Source organism: Benincasa hispida, chromosome 9 (assembly GCF_009727055.1).
Source record: "Benincasa hispida cultivar B227 chromosome 9, ASM972705v1, whole genome shotgun sequence".
NCBI lineage: Eukaryota > Viridiplantae > Streptophyta > Magnoliopsida > Cucurbitales > Cucurbitaceae > Benincasa > Benincasa hispida.
Window position 1 is genome coordinate 53991507 of NC_052357.1, and position 15445 is coordinate 54006951.

Below are 15445 nucleotides of genomic sequence, written 5' to 3' on the forward strand. Positions count from 1 at the left end.
AAAAAGAAATTTGGAGGTAAAAGTAGTATCATAGGTTTAATCTTCAAAAACAAAAATAAAAAATCAAATGGTTATAAAACGGTGCTAAAATTATTACGAAAAGATTGATGCTTCAGCAACCAAGAGAGAAATGTTGTGGGGCTTACTCTAGAGATAGATGAAGTAAAGTTTTTATAAAGATATAAATTCTCAAATTGATCAAGGTGGTTGTTGGCCTTTTGAAGCAAAGGAATCTTATAGTTATTTATAGTCTTTTGAAGTGGGAGTATGAAGTTTTGTTCATTTGATATGAAAAGGGAGAGTTACATTTTCAAATTCCTTATAATCAATTAACATCTCAATCAAACTTATTTTGCTACAACAGTCATGAAAATTGATTGTGTTATGTTCTTCATTTGAGATTATACCGGGATCAAAGGATTTGATATATTGACGTATTAATTCAAGACATAAATCTAAACTTCTTGAATTATATTCACGTTGATAATTGAGGTTAGTCCATAATTTTTTTGAATTCACACATCTATCAAATACAAAATTTAAAATTTAAAATTTAAAATTCCCTTAAATATAATATTCAAATTTATATTTAATAGATCAAGTTGTTGTTAAATATTTAAATTCATCAAAAATTTATTAAACATAAAATTGAAAGTCATTACACTTTTGAAAGCTTAATACAAACTTGAAAGTTCAAAACTAAATTTAACCTTTTTTTTTTGTTAAATTATACTAGATACTTTTGATATTTGCACTTTGTGTCCAAAATAATTATGAACTTTTAAAAATTTAAAAATATCCTTAAACTTTAAAAATATAGTTCAAAAATATTCTTACCGTTAGTTCTAGATGAAAATCGTAAGTGTTTTATTTCAAACACACTTTTGGATTTTTAGAAGTTTCAAAAATACTTTCGAACTTTAAAATTTTCAAAAATATCCTTACTGTTTATATATAAACGGAAATCGTTAATACCTCATTGCAAAATACCGTTTATCTAGACTTCATCATCTCTTCCATTTTCTCTCTCCCTTATTATATTCTATGGCCTAGCACTTTTCTATCCTAATCAATATACCAATCGTTGTAGCATTTTTAAACCTTTTTTTTTTTGTTTGCAATGTTAAGAGCATTAATACATCTTTTAAAATAAATATATTTGAAATGAGCATTAACGGTTTGTGTTCATGTACTGGCAATAAGGATATTTTTTTAAACTTTCTTTCAAATTTAAAGGTATTCTTGAAACAAAATACTAACAATTTCCATCCAAAATTAATAACAAAGATATTTTTGAATTGTTTTTAACAGTTTAAGGACATTTTTTAAACTTTTAAAAATTTAAGGATATTTTTTACACAAAATATAAAATTTAGAGATATTTGGTATAATTTATTCAAAACTTCTTGTGTGAGTGACATCACCACCATGATGTCAATAAGCTTTTCAAATGGTTGTTCTTTGACCACTTCCTTATTGTCCTTTTTCCCTGGCCCCACCATAAATATAATATATATAGACACACTTGAGAAAAATAAGGTTATTTCAATTATTTTAATATATGGTGCCAGGACATGTTTTAGGAACTGATTTTCAAACATTGGTTTTCACTTTGTTTTATAACAATGTTGGGTGGTTGATTATTAAATGGTTATCTCTGTCTTGTTTTTTCAATTGAGGTTACTATTCAAAGTTTCTCAATTTTTTTTGTATCATGAAAAAAAAAGTGTATGTCAATTATCGTGACGTTACTTTGAAAAATTTTCAACTTTTGAAACATATCAATTTTTTTAATTGTAAAATTTTGAATTTCATTCCATTAAATTTATGGTGTGTTTGGAATGACTTTATAAGTATTAGTATTTTTCAAGTGAAAAAAATGTTATTAAACATTTAGAAAATCATTTCAAATCAACTACAAATCTTGAACTTAAATAAGTATGGTAATTGTGGATTCAAAATTAAATAAAACACAAACCATAAAATAACTACTACCTTAAAAAAATAGTCTCATCCAAGAACAAGAATTAGTCACAAATGTTAAGAAAATAAATAAGATTTTATTTTTACCTTTATAACTATATTTATGCTCACTCTAAACTTAAAATCTAGGAAAGTAGTAGAGTAATAAAATATTTTAAATAAAATTACAAAATTTTGTCTAGGCAAAGTAAATCACACAAACTTCAACCAACAAAATTACTAAAAGATGTTTGGCTCACCAATATAAGTTGAGTCAAGTCGATATAATATACCAACTCAATATTTGGCCCACCAACTTTAAATGTTGGTAGAGTTGAGTTCATATATTTTACCAACTCTCCATTCTTCCAATGTTTTTAATGATTTCACCCATCGACCACTTCAGCGACTATCACTGTCACACTCTGAGAACTAACTCCAATCTCCGACAACCACCTCCAATAGCAACTCTGATGACTAACCAATATTTTCAATGACTCCACCCATCGTCGCTGACGAATACTATCGCTGTCACACTTTAGGAACTAACTCTAGGCTCTAACAACACCTTCGATAACAACTCCGATGACTAACTCTAAGCTCTAACAGTCACCTCCAAAGGTAACTCCAGTGACCAACTCTAGGCTCTGATAACCACCTTCAATGACAAACTCTGCCAACCAACTTTAGGCTCCGACAACCTTTGCGAGACCAACTTCGACAATCGAGCTATGATAACCAACTCCATTGACAACTCCGGTGACTCAACTCTAGCGACCATCATTGTGTGATCAACTTCGACGACCAATTTCAGGCTTTGACAACAACACTTTGATGACCAACTCTGACAACCACCTTCGTAAGCTCCAAAAATCACATCGACTACAAACTCTGATGACAATCACTTTCGATGACCACCTTCAAGTGAACAACTCCGACGACCAACTCGGAGCTTCGACAACCACCTCTGATGATAAACTCCAACAACTAACTTTAATACCACCTTCATTCAACCAACTTCGGGCTCCAACAACCACCTTTGACTATAAACTCCAATGAAAATCATCTTCNCAACCACCTTTGACTATAAACTCCAATGAAAATCATCTTCGATGATCAACTTCGATGACCACCTTCGCACAACCAACTTCATACTCCAAAAACTACCTCCGACGACGACCCCCGACGACCAACTCTAATACCACCTTCATCCGATCAACTTCAAACCGATGACTGTTAAAGTATATTGTAGGGTTGTTGATTATATAAATAATATATTTTGTCTGCATTGAGTGCAATATTTATAAATAAAAATTCATAAAATGTATTTTTATTTAATTGGATACACATATCAAATGAGTGATGAGAATATTTAGATGAAAAATATGAAACATATAACAACAAAAAACATAAAATGAAGATTTTTTAAAACATTTTATAGCTAAAATTAGTGAATTCTATGATGATCTCCAAATTTGGAGGAATTAAAAATAAAATTGTTGAATACATGTGGTGACATACAATTGACTACTAAGATTGTGGGGGTGATTCAATTTAAAATAATTCATGACAGAGTAAAAATACAAAACAACAACAAGGAGAAAAAAAAGAAGAATATGATAATGAAATTTATGGAGAAAATAGGAATCAAAAGTTTTGATTTTTCTTTAGGTTCTTATTTTATATAATCATATTTCTGCAAGGAATGTAATGAGCTTTGTTTATTATCTAAAGAAAGAAAGAAAGAAGGAAAAGATTTAAAAATTAAAGAAAGAAATTGCAATCCGTATTTTATTCAAACAAAGATGGGTAAAATTATTAAATAAAAAAGTTTCAAAACAAAAATAGTAATCATAAAAGCAAGTCATTTAGAGTTCAAAAAACTGCACTAGGTATCATTGACATATGAACTCAACTCTCACCCAAAAACAGATATATGAACTCAAACCAAATAACTCTGCACCTCAACGTAGACATATGAACTCTACAGACATATGAACTGTAGACATCGTATCTCAACTCAACGTCTCAAATAACCCCTAAAATATTTATTCCGAATTGCAATCATTAAAATGTCCTAGCCTTAAATACATAATCAAACATGATAGCCAAATAAACAAGAAAATATCTAACACTTAAAGAATCATCTAAAACAATCAAATGGATCAATAAAAAGAATAAAGAGAAGAAAAGGAAATCTTGTCCCACTATAAAAATGTACAAAAAAAAAAAAAAAAAAACAACAACAACAACAAAAGAGCATCTATCTTAGTATCTTATGGTTCAATGTAATTAACTCAAATATAGTTTCAAATGTGAACATAATTTAAGGTCAACAGTCAAAGCCTTACATTGATTTACTTGCATTAAAAAATATATTAAATTACAAGTTAGGATTTTAAAACTCTATCCACTATGATTAAAATAGATCTTCAAATTTTTATATTTTATTTAGTTAAGTCTCAAATTTTCAATGTAATATCTAATAGATTTTTCAAAATTTTAAATTGATGCACCACAATCATTTGACTTATTAGACACCTTTTGACGCTTAGAAATTAAGTATAACAACACTAATATTGTCAAGATACTACTTACACTTTTAAAAATTGGAACTATCATAGGACATTGAAGGTTTGAGGCTTTCTTCTTCAACATTTTAGTGTTTTGAAGTATGTTACACAAATAGAGTAAATTACAAGAAGTATGCTCTTTATTTTAAAATCCTTTATATTCTTTTAAAGTTGCACTATTACACTTGATATTACATAAATGTCTAAAAATATGTAGAATATTGGATAGAAATTAAGATTTGAAATAGTGTGTTCATAATCCAAAACGAAAATTGAAATTTGAACACAGAGGTGTTTGGTCTACCAACTTTAAAAATTTGGTGTTAAATCACTCAACTTCAACATCAAAATTTACACATTTATCCATAAATTCCATATTCATCTCTTCTTTCTCTATTTTGCATATTTTTAAAGAAAAAAAACTTTATTTTACAACTTCATAACCCAAACACAGAACTCCTAATTTTAACATGTTAACTACAAACTTCATAACTCAATTTAGTGTTCCAAATACTCAAAATAATTCTAATTAGGCTAAATTATAAACAATGCACTTGAAATTTACACATTGTGTAAAAAATGCCCTTGAAGTTTCAAAAGTTTCAAAGAATAACTCTAAACTTTCAAAATGAATTAAAAAATATCTTTGCAGTTAGTCTTGGATAGAAATCATTAAAATTTTGTTTTAAAAAGGATCTTTTAAAAGTTTCAAAAATACCCGTAACTTAATAAAAGTTAAAAAATACTTTCATCATTAGTATTTTGAACAGAAACTGTTGTTTACTCGTGAGAAAAATAACTTTAAAAATTAAAACAAAAAGTTAAAAAAAAATGCTCCTATTTATATGGTGATCAATTTGTTTGAAATTCTATTAAGCTCAAAAAGAACCAATTTTAAAATAAATTATATAAATATCCTCATTTTTCATATAGATACTTTTATATTTCTCTTAATTTTTCAATTCTTAGCTTACACCAATTTTCTCACACAACCAAAATAAAAACCAATATTTTAAGAAAACATAAAATTCCACAAAATTTCAAAATCAAAATCTCTTCTTACAATATACCAAAACGTAAATAGTCAAATAAAAAAAAATATATTTGACTATTAACACACACAACTACTATCGTATAGTTTTGTTAAAATATGCAAGTCTTAAAATCATTTGTTGTTGTATCTATTATCTTTTTTATTATTATACTTCATATACCCTAACTAAAATGTGCATTTTTATTTATTTTAGATAAACAAACGTCAAATAGTTAACAAAAAGGGAAGTAAGAGTGCATTGAAAAAGAGAAAGGAGAAAAAGAAGGAAAATAGAGAGGTAAGACGATATTAACTGTTTCTGTTCATATAACTGAAATGGTATTTTTTTTTTAACTTTAATGGTTTCTATCTAAAATTAACGACAAAGATATTTTTTTTAATCATATTTTGAAAGTTTAGGGGTATTTTTGAAACTTTTGAAACGTTAGAAATATTTTTTATACAAAATCTAAAGTTTAGAGGTATTTTTTTAATAATAATTTAGCCTTCTAATTACCACTCCACCTATTTAAAATTCTAATAGATTTCTAAAAATAATAATAATAATAATATTAATAAAATAATTTGAAACATCTCTATTACAATTTAGAACTTTGGGAGAGGGAAAAAAAGACCAAAGGTTCCCTCCACTTAGTTTTGATACTGTATGGTCGGTCCCATCCCATCCCATCCCCTCTGATCTCTATTTTACCACCCCCAACATTATTGTACCCTTTCTGAACTCAACTTCTCATTTCTTCTTTCTTCTCACTGGAACCACCCTTTTCTTGTTTCTCCGGCTAACATGACGGAATCCGGCTGGTGCTGCCACTGCTGCTTTAAGTTCATCATAACTACCGGCTTTGCAGCTCTGTTCTTATGGCTAAGCCTTCGAACCCACAAACCCAAATGTTCAATCGAATTTTTCTACATTCCAGCCTTAAATCAATCCTTAAATTCCCCCTCAAATTCCACCCTCCTCTTCGATCTGCGTCTCAAAAACCAGAACAAAGATAAATCCGTCTACTACGACTCTATCTCTCTCAACCTCACGCTCGTTGGAGCCCCGGACGGAACTCGGCGGCCGGTGGGGAACTTGACCGTGCCTGGATTTCACCAAGGCCGCGATAAGAAGGCGTTCAGGAAGGAGACCGTCGAGGCCCGTGGAGTGGATTGGAAGGCGGTTTCCCGGAATGGACCGGTGGTTGTCCGGCTGGATTTCGCGACGGCGGTCAGGTACAAGATCTTGTTCTGGAAGACAAAGAGGGAGAATTTGAGACTCGGGGCAGAGGTCAAAGTCAACCGGCAGGGAGAAAAGGACTACCCACGTAGCATTACGCTCAACTCCGGCGCCGCCGTGCCCAGTGGCTCGCTGATGAGGGTTATTTGGAGCTTTTGGGTCTTTGTTTTGTGGAAATTTTTGTGAAACCTTGGAAAGGAAATTTTGGGATTTGAATTGAAGCTGTTGTAGTGGGGTTTGTTTGATTTCATGGAATTTTTGGCCGGCGTTTTTGGTCGGAAGTGTTCTCCACCGCCCACTCACGGCCGACGGTGGAAGGTAGATAAATTATTATTATTATTATTATTTTCTTGAAAAATTACTTTTAGTCTCTAAATTTTTACTTTTGTGGCCTATATTTGATTTCTATTCTTTTTCTTGAACATTGATTTCTAAGTGCATTTTTGGTGGAGAATTTGAAAATAGAAATTTGAAAACAAGGGATTTAATGAAAACAAAGTTGTTTTTTCATATTCTTAGATATGTATTTGATTTAGAAATTGAATTCTAAATAAGAGTCTGTTTGAATTGACAATAGGAAAGTGTATTTAGAAAAATCATTTTTATTTACACTCTTTTGATAAAAAAAAAAAAAAACCTGTTTAAAATACATATTGAAAGTGTTTCAAAAGTTATTTTGAGTGGTTGTCAAATGCTTCAATTTTTTCCAATATGATTTATTTTCAAAATTAAACACTTGAAAGTTAAACCAAACACATACTTTATTAATTGTGTTGAAATGTGTTTGATACTTTATATTTATAAATCATAATTTTGAAGGGATGAAAACCTTAATGCACAGCGGAAGCCAAAACACAGAGTCATTTCGTTTTTTTTTTTTTTTAAATTGACATTTAAAATCAAAACGATTTTGCATTGGAATAAAAGGTAATATTGATTAAGCATGCAATTTCCAAAAAAATAATTATACAAGGAAATAAATCTTACCTTGCAAACCTTTTGACATTTTAAACATATCGAGAGAGCTTGAAAGTTTTTTTTCCCTTGTAACTTCCCTAAAGTGGAGAGTTAATTTGTTTAAATTAAATAAAATTTATGATTTAATGAAATGATCATTTAAATCATATTTAAGGGTGTGTTTGGTATGTGATAAAAGGAGAGAGTTGAATTGGCAATTATTATATGGAGAGTTATATTATCTAGGAGTTAAATTGTCTGTGTTTGTTTGCAGAGTTGAGTTGAGTTGGAGGATCGGATGCAGTTTTTTTGTAAATGAGATTAGTTTTATTTTTTTCTGTTTGTTTTTTTTTTATTTCATTCTTTTATTTTTTAGTTTTATGCATTGCTATTGTTGATTAATTTTCAAATATACACATATTTTCTCAAATCATTTATGACATAAACTGGACAATCTTAATTTTTTTCCTCAATTTGTAGAACATAATAATTTTTCATATATTCTTTTCAAAAACTGTAATAATTCTAATTCTCTTTAATCGATAAAACATACCAACAAAATATATTTCATATTGCTGCTCAATTAATTAGTATATTGTATATTGTATGTATATATATTGAAGGTAATTATCCCAATTACTAATTGGTATATTGTATGTATATATATTGAATCTTGCTAACTTAATTTTATTATTTCACATATCATACAATTTATTTTTATATAATATGGATAGTATATTTGGGGGATCCAAACGATATAGACGATGGAAGAGAAAGAGAAATGAAAATAGAATCCAAAGGTTTGACGATTAAAAAAAAAAAAATCAGATCTGCATGGCAAAGATGAGGGAAGAGAGAAAGAAATGAAAATATATTGATTTTTAGGGTTAGTTTTGAAGAATAAAAAATGGGAGTTTTGAGTGGGTAAAAAATGGGTTTTAATAACCCATAGGTTTGACGATAAAAAAAAATGGATCCAAACGGCAAAGATGAGGGAAGAAAGAAAGAAATGAAAATATATTGATTTTTAGGGTTAATTTTGAGGGATAAAAAATGTGAGTTTTGAGTGGGTAAAAAAGGGGTTTTAATAACTATAGGTTTTTTTTATGGGCTTAACAAACATGGGTAATAAATACCCATCCAACCCAATAATCTATAGCTTTAATATGCGTCTAATGTACATTATTTTAACCTATAGTTTTGATTTAATCAATTTAATTAAATTCAAAAATTAATTAATTAATTAATTATCCAATTAAATATAACATATTTAATTTAATTTCCCATTTGAATCTAGTTTTAATGTGCATTCAATGCATATTATGTTTAACCTGTAGTTTTTAATATGAATCTTATTCACATTAAATTAATATTTGAACTTCTTTCAAATAGTTCGTTCCCTCATTTATTAATTTTGAATAAATCCAAAATTAATAATAAAGTCTAAAATTAAACTTTATATTAAAATGTATCAGTATACATTAAAAAATTCTCAATTATGAATTTGAACATTTCAAATTCAATTTAATGAGAAATTACCTCAATACCCTTTACAAGCTAGGAAAGGGATCTAATGAACCTGCAGATCAGAAGCTCCAATGATGTGAGATTAATTGCCTAAACTCATTAATCAAATTAATCAATATTCGTTATCTATGGGTACACTCCACTAAAGACCCACAACAAGACCCACAGTTGCACTCTTCTCACTACAGATATATTTCTGTGTTCATGGATATAGACCAATAACAGCAAGTCAGTCCTTTACGAGTGTTCGTAACACCAACTGCGTCAAATTATCGTTTTACCCTTGGGCTACCTTTACATATTTGAGTACCAGTGCTCCTATAATGAACAACCTGTTTATGGTCCAACCATTAAACAGAAACCCACTCAAGCCAGTGGGAGGGTAAGACCCTTTGTTCAAGTCCCGGAGACACCAATTAAGGGAACACTCATCTACTTACCCTGAAGTCGGGAATGAGTGAAATCCATCTTGTATGATTATGTTCTTAGCTACTCACTCGATCTTATCCCTAAAATGGTAGGCATATTGAGTTGGTGAGCTGGCTACACTCACCCATACAAACCAAAGGACGATCCCTCATGAACAGAAGTTCATGATATACTTAGGAGTAAGACTAAGTTGCCTAGGTCATTCTATTGAAATAGAAACCTAACTAGTCAATGGAGTTATATCTAGTGATTACTATTTCGCAGTCTGATCTTGTGCAAACTCATTGCACAGGATACCCCCATTCGCATGTCTCCTCGTTGCATAATCTCCCGTATCAGGTGATACTTCCTCTCAATGTGCTTTTCTCGTTTGTGGCTACAAGGTTCTTTCAAGTTGGCCACAGCCCCATTGTTGTCACAATATAAGGTGATCAACAAGTTCATGTTTGGAACAACTTCCAAATCACTTAGGAACTTCCTTAGCCAAAATGCCTCATTTGTTGTTTCACAAGCAGCTACATACTCAGTCTCCATGATTGAGTATGCGATGCATTCCTTGCTTGATGCTACGCCATACTACAGCTCCCCCATTCAGGGTGAATACAGATTCTGGCGTCAACTTCCTAGAATCCTTGTTAGCTTGGAAATCGGAGCCCATGTATCCCGTGAGGATCAAATCTTTAGCTCCATACACGAGCATATAGTCTCTCGTTCTCCTAAGATACTTAAGGATATTCTTAACCGCAGTCTAGTGGTCTAACCCTGGATTGGACTGGTACCTACTGACTATTCCCACTACATAACAAATGTCAGGCCCAGTGTAGAGCATAACATACATTAAGCTGTCCACAGTTGAGGCATAAGGAATACGTCTCATGTTCTCAAAATCTTGAGATGTCTTAGGACATTGTTCCTTAGATAAGTGAACTCTATGTCTGAAAGGCAATGAACTATTTTTAGAGTTCTGCATCGAATATCGAATCAACATCTTGTCGATATAAGTTGCTTGAGACATAGCTAGCTTTTTGTTCTTATGATCTCTAATGATTTGGATCCAAAGAACATATTGAAGGATCTCTTACCGAATAGTTCCATGAGCACGTCCGGATCGCTCCGATCTTACAGTGACCGAAATACATATTATACATTCAAACGCACAGTTATGCAAACAAATCTTAATTAATGGCATGCTATGAACAAAAAAATAACAAGGGAGAGAGTGTCATACCAGTTGAAGACAATCTTCAATCTTCGAAACTCAACGCAGCGGTACCCTCCACGCAATCTACCAACAATCAGCAGCAGCGTCGACTACAGCAGCACGAACAACCGCACAAACATGAATGTCGCGGGGATGAAACCACCAGAAAAGAGTCCCGAGTATTCTCAGATTGAGAACCCAAAGCGTGGTCTTTGGTAAATTTGGTAGAGGAAGGAGGAAGCACGAATCATGTAGGCGATAAGCAAGTGGGAGGGAAAAATGTGCTATCGCATAGCATGATGCTTATCGTTTAGGAGACACTACACGATCGTGTAGGTTTTACTGAACGATCGTTTAGGAAAAGGTATACGATCGTTTAGCAAAAATGGCACATACTACGATCGTTTAGAGAAGCTATACGATCGTGTAGGAACTAGTGTGCGATCAATTAGGCACGAGGTGGACGATCGTTTAGGCAGAGAAGGACTATCGTATAGGCTCTCGATTCTTTTAAGCGATCGTTTTTCTTTTCACCAGCGCGCTCTCTTCTATATCTTTTGGACGACGATTCAAAATGAAACGATTTCATTTTTATTTCATCGGTTACAATAACCGACTCATTCCCACTAACCGACGTCCAAACATGATTTTTTGGATTAATTATCATAAAATTAATCAATTAAATATTAATAAATATAATCATATTATATTTTTAACCTATAGTTTGATATCACATATCTACTATAGTATTTTCTCCTCTACTTGATATAAATCATATTTATATCTAATTTCCTCCAAAATAATGTATCTCATACATTTAGGCAATTATATCATATATAATTAACCAATCCAATTATATCATATATAATCGAACTTCCTCTTGTCAATTTGAACATTTGAAATTAACTCAAACACTGGTTTTCCACTTTATCCAAGCTACCCAGGGGACCTAATGGACCTGTGGCTCGAAACTTCAACGGTCCGTGAATAGCTGGCTAAACTCTTTAGCCACGAGATCCACCATTCGCTAATTGTCAGGCATTCAACTAAAGACTAACAACTGAACTCTTCTTACCACAGATATATTTCTGTGTCCATCGGATATAACCAATCATGAGTACGATGACCCTTCACATATACTAATAAGTATAGCTGGGCCAAATAACCGTTTTGCCCCTATAGTTATATCTCATTCTTTAAGTACCACTGATTCCTCTAATGAACAATACAACATAGTCCAACTATGTGTGAACACCTCTCAGGCCAAGAGAAGGTATGTGGCACTACATCGTTCAAGCCCCAGAATCAACTCTTAAAGGAGCTATCTATCTACTTACCCCTGCCTCGGGGAAGGAGTGAATTCCATCTTGTGTAGCTAAGTTTCCAGCTCCTAAATCAGATGAATCCCCAAAATGGTAGGTTTGAATCAGCGACCTGGCCACTCGCACCCATACAAATCAAAGGACCGCCCTCAATGGCAAGAGTTCCCAACTCACTCAGGATTGAGGTCCTGTTACCTATGGTCATCCTAGTGAAGTGAAGTCTCTGTCATGAACGGTGTTATATAACGAGACGTTAACACTTCGTGGTCAGGTCTTATACAAACTCTTTGTATAGGATGCCCTCACTCGCATGTCCCCAACACGAATGATCAGGATCAGATCATCTATGACAAGTCACAACATTTGTGACCATTCCAAAAAGCGGGCCGCACCCGTAGTGTTACCAGGATAAGGTTTCTCTCCTATATCCATATACTACAGACCATTTTGGCTATCACTCAAGACATGATCCAGTTGTATGTCACCACATACATGCTTGAGTCACATATAGATAATCAGGGATTTTATGTTTATTAGTTTGTGGTAAAGAAAATAAAATAAGCAACTGAGCAAAATACAAGATGTGAAGTAAATATCATATATTATACAACACAAATGTTCGTATAAACTGTTTACAAACTACAGAACATGAGACTTTAGAGCATCAACTCCAACACATATTGCGCCTCTCCCAAATATTTCATTTGAAATTGGGCTGCTAGCCACTTTTTAACATCAATTAGGTATCCTACATCATTCTAAATGAGTATGATACCGTCATATAAAGTACTAAGAAACTATTTTATCGTTGATGATTTTCTTGTACACACAAGGCTCATCAACGTTTTGGTCAAGACCAAAAGATTTGATCGTAGTATCAAACCTAATATTCTAAGATCTGGATGTTTGTTTCAACCCATAAATAGATCGATTCAGTTTGCAAACTTTTTGCTCTTGACCTTCGACTATGAACCCCTCAGGCTGAGATATAAAGATATTATCTTCAAGATATTCATTCAGAAAGGTTGTCTTGACATCAATTTTCTATATCTCATAGTCATAATATGTGGCTATGGATAAAAGAATTCTTATAGACTTAAGCATAGCAAAAGGGGAAAAAGTTTCCTCATAGTCAACCCCTTCCCTTTGGGTATAACTCTTTGCCACGAGTCTAGCTTTGAAGGTCTGTACCTTTCCAGCTACATCTCTCTTTCTCTTGTAGATCCATTTACACCTTATGGGTTTAACCCCTTCAGGTGTATCTACAAGATCCCATACTGAATTGAAGTAAATCGACTCCATTTCAAGGTCCATGGCTTTGACCCATTGGTCATTGTCTACGTCATTCATTGCCTGCTCATAAGACAATGAATCCTTTACACCATCATCTGGTATGACGACCTAAGTTTCAGTTAAATCCAAGTAACGGTCAAGTTGTGCTACAACCCTCCCACTACATTGAGGCACTCTTAATGATTGAGAAGGATGGGGCTGACTTAAAGTGGTAGCCCCTTCATTAACTCTTGATGAAGGACCAACATCATCATCAACAGCTCTTGTTAATTCTTCAGTAGCTTTATTTAATACTAATTTGCTTCATGGTTTATGATATTTCATGTGGTCTTCTTCTAAGAATTTAGCGTTTGTCGATACAATACTTTGTTTTCTTGTGGATCGAAGAATATACCACCTCTCATTTCCTTAGGGTAACCAACAATTTGGCATAATCTTGAACGAGGTTCCAATTTCTTAAGATTTGTCACTAGCACATGTGCTGGACAACCTATATCCTAAAAGTAGCGCAAAATAGATTTACACCCCCTTCATAACTCGAAAGGTATTTCAGAAACACTCTTCGATGGAATGTTGTTCAAGATATGAACTGCAGTCTCTATTACATACCCCCAAAATGAGCTAGGCAATTAGGCATAGCTCATTAGAGAACGAACCATGTCTAATAAGGATCTATTTCTCCTTTCCGATACATCGTTTTACTGAGGTATACCAGGTGCTGAAGGTTGAGATTGGATTCCATGTTCTATCATATAATCTTGGAATCTTAAATCTATACACTCCCCACCTCGATTAGATTGAAGTGTTTTAATGGTCTTATGTAACAGATTTTCAACTTCTGCCTTATACTTCTTGAACTTTTCAAGGACTTCAGACTTATGTTCCATTAGGTATAAATAACCATACCTCAAATAATCATCTATAAAAGAAATGAAGTATTTGTACCCTCCTCGAGCTTTTACATTCATTGGACCACAAAGATCCGAATGTATGAGTTCTAAGGGATCTTTGGCTCTATAACCTTTTCTACTAAAAGGTATTTTAGTCATTTTACCCTCAAGGTAAGATTCACATGGAGGTAATGAATCATCTTCTAACTCACTTAGAAGTCCATTCTTTATCAATCTCCCGATCCTATCGAGATTAATGTGACCTAATCTTAAATACCAAAGATAAGTATTATTATTACTCGGAGAAATTCTTTTCCTTTTAGTTTGAGTATTAGCAATCTTAAACATCTTATGATTTAAAAGTACTTTTGTTTCGATTGGTCTTAACACATACAAGTTAGTTTTCTAATTTAGCCGAACAAATACGTACCCCATTTTTTGAAATGAACGCTTCATTACTTGTAAAAAAAAATATTGAATACATATGTTCAATTAAACATAAAATAGATACTAAGTTCCTTTTTATTTTAGGAACAATATACAAACTTTCTAAGAAAGGAAATCTAATTCCAAAAAATAACTTCCCAGCTCCCACTACACGAGCTGAAATGGCGTCTCTAGTTCCAACCTTGAGCGTCACTTCACCTTCAACAAGTTGCTGGAAGGAACTAGTTCCCTGTAAAGAAGAATAAACATAATCAGTGGCTCCTGAATCAAGTATCCAAGCATTGTGGTCATTTTCCATTAAACATATTTCTAAAACAAGTAAATCATATTTATCTTCCTTTTTCTTCTTCTTCTCAGCAAGGTATTTTGAGCAGTTCTGCTTCCAGTTACCTTCCACATTACAATGGAAACACTTGTTCTTTTCGGCCGCCTTGGCCTTTCCGTATCCAGTAGATGGAGCCTTCCCCTTTCCTCATTTCTTCTTCTGGACCTTCTTAAGACCAAAAAATGAGGGTACAAACTTAGTTCCTGAGAATGAACCCTAATGAAACTTTTTGGAATGGAAAACATT

The 15445-nt window shown here is 32.5% G+C and overlaps 1 protein-coding gene across 1 annotated transcript; it reads left to right on the forward strand.

Annotated features, from left to right (window-relative positions):
• The first annotated feature begins 6258 nt into the window (after window positions 1-6258).
• LOC120085257 (protein NDR1-like) lies at window positions 6259-7190 on the forward strand. Its single transcript, XM_039041159.1, has one exon. The coding sequence runs from the start codon at window positions 6374-6376 to the stop codon at window positions 6992-6994; it is 621 nt and encodes a 206-aa protein (XP_038897087.1). The 5' UTR covers window positions 6259-6373; the 3' UTR covers window positions 6995-7190.
• Window positions 7191-15445: the final 8255 nt, after the last annotated feature.

Excerpts from the sequence above, each read along its gene's own strand:
- LOC120085257 (XM_039041159.1), top strand. The coding sequence starts at position 6,374 with ATGACGGAATCCGGCTGGTGCTGCCACTGCTGCTTTAAGTTCATCATA.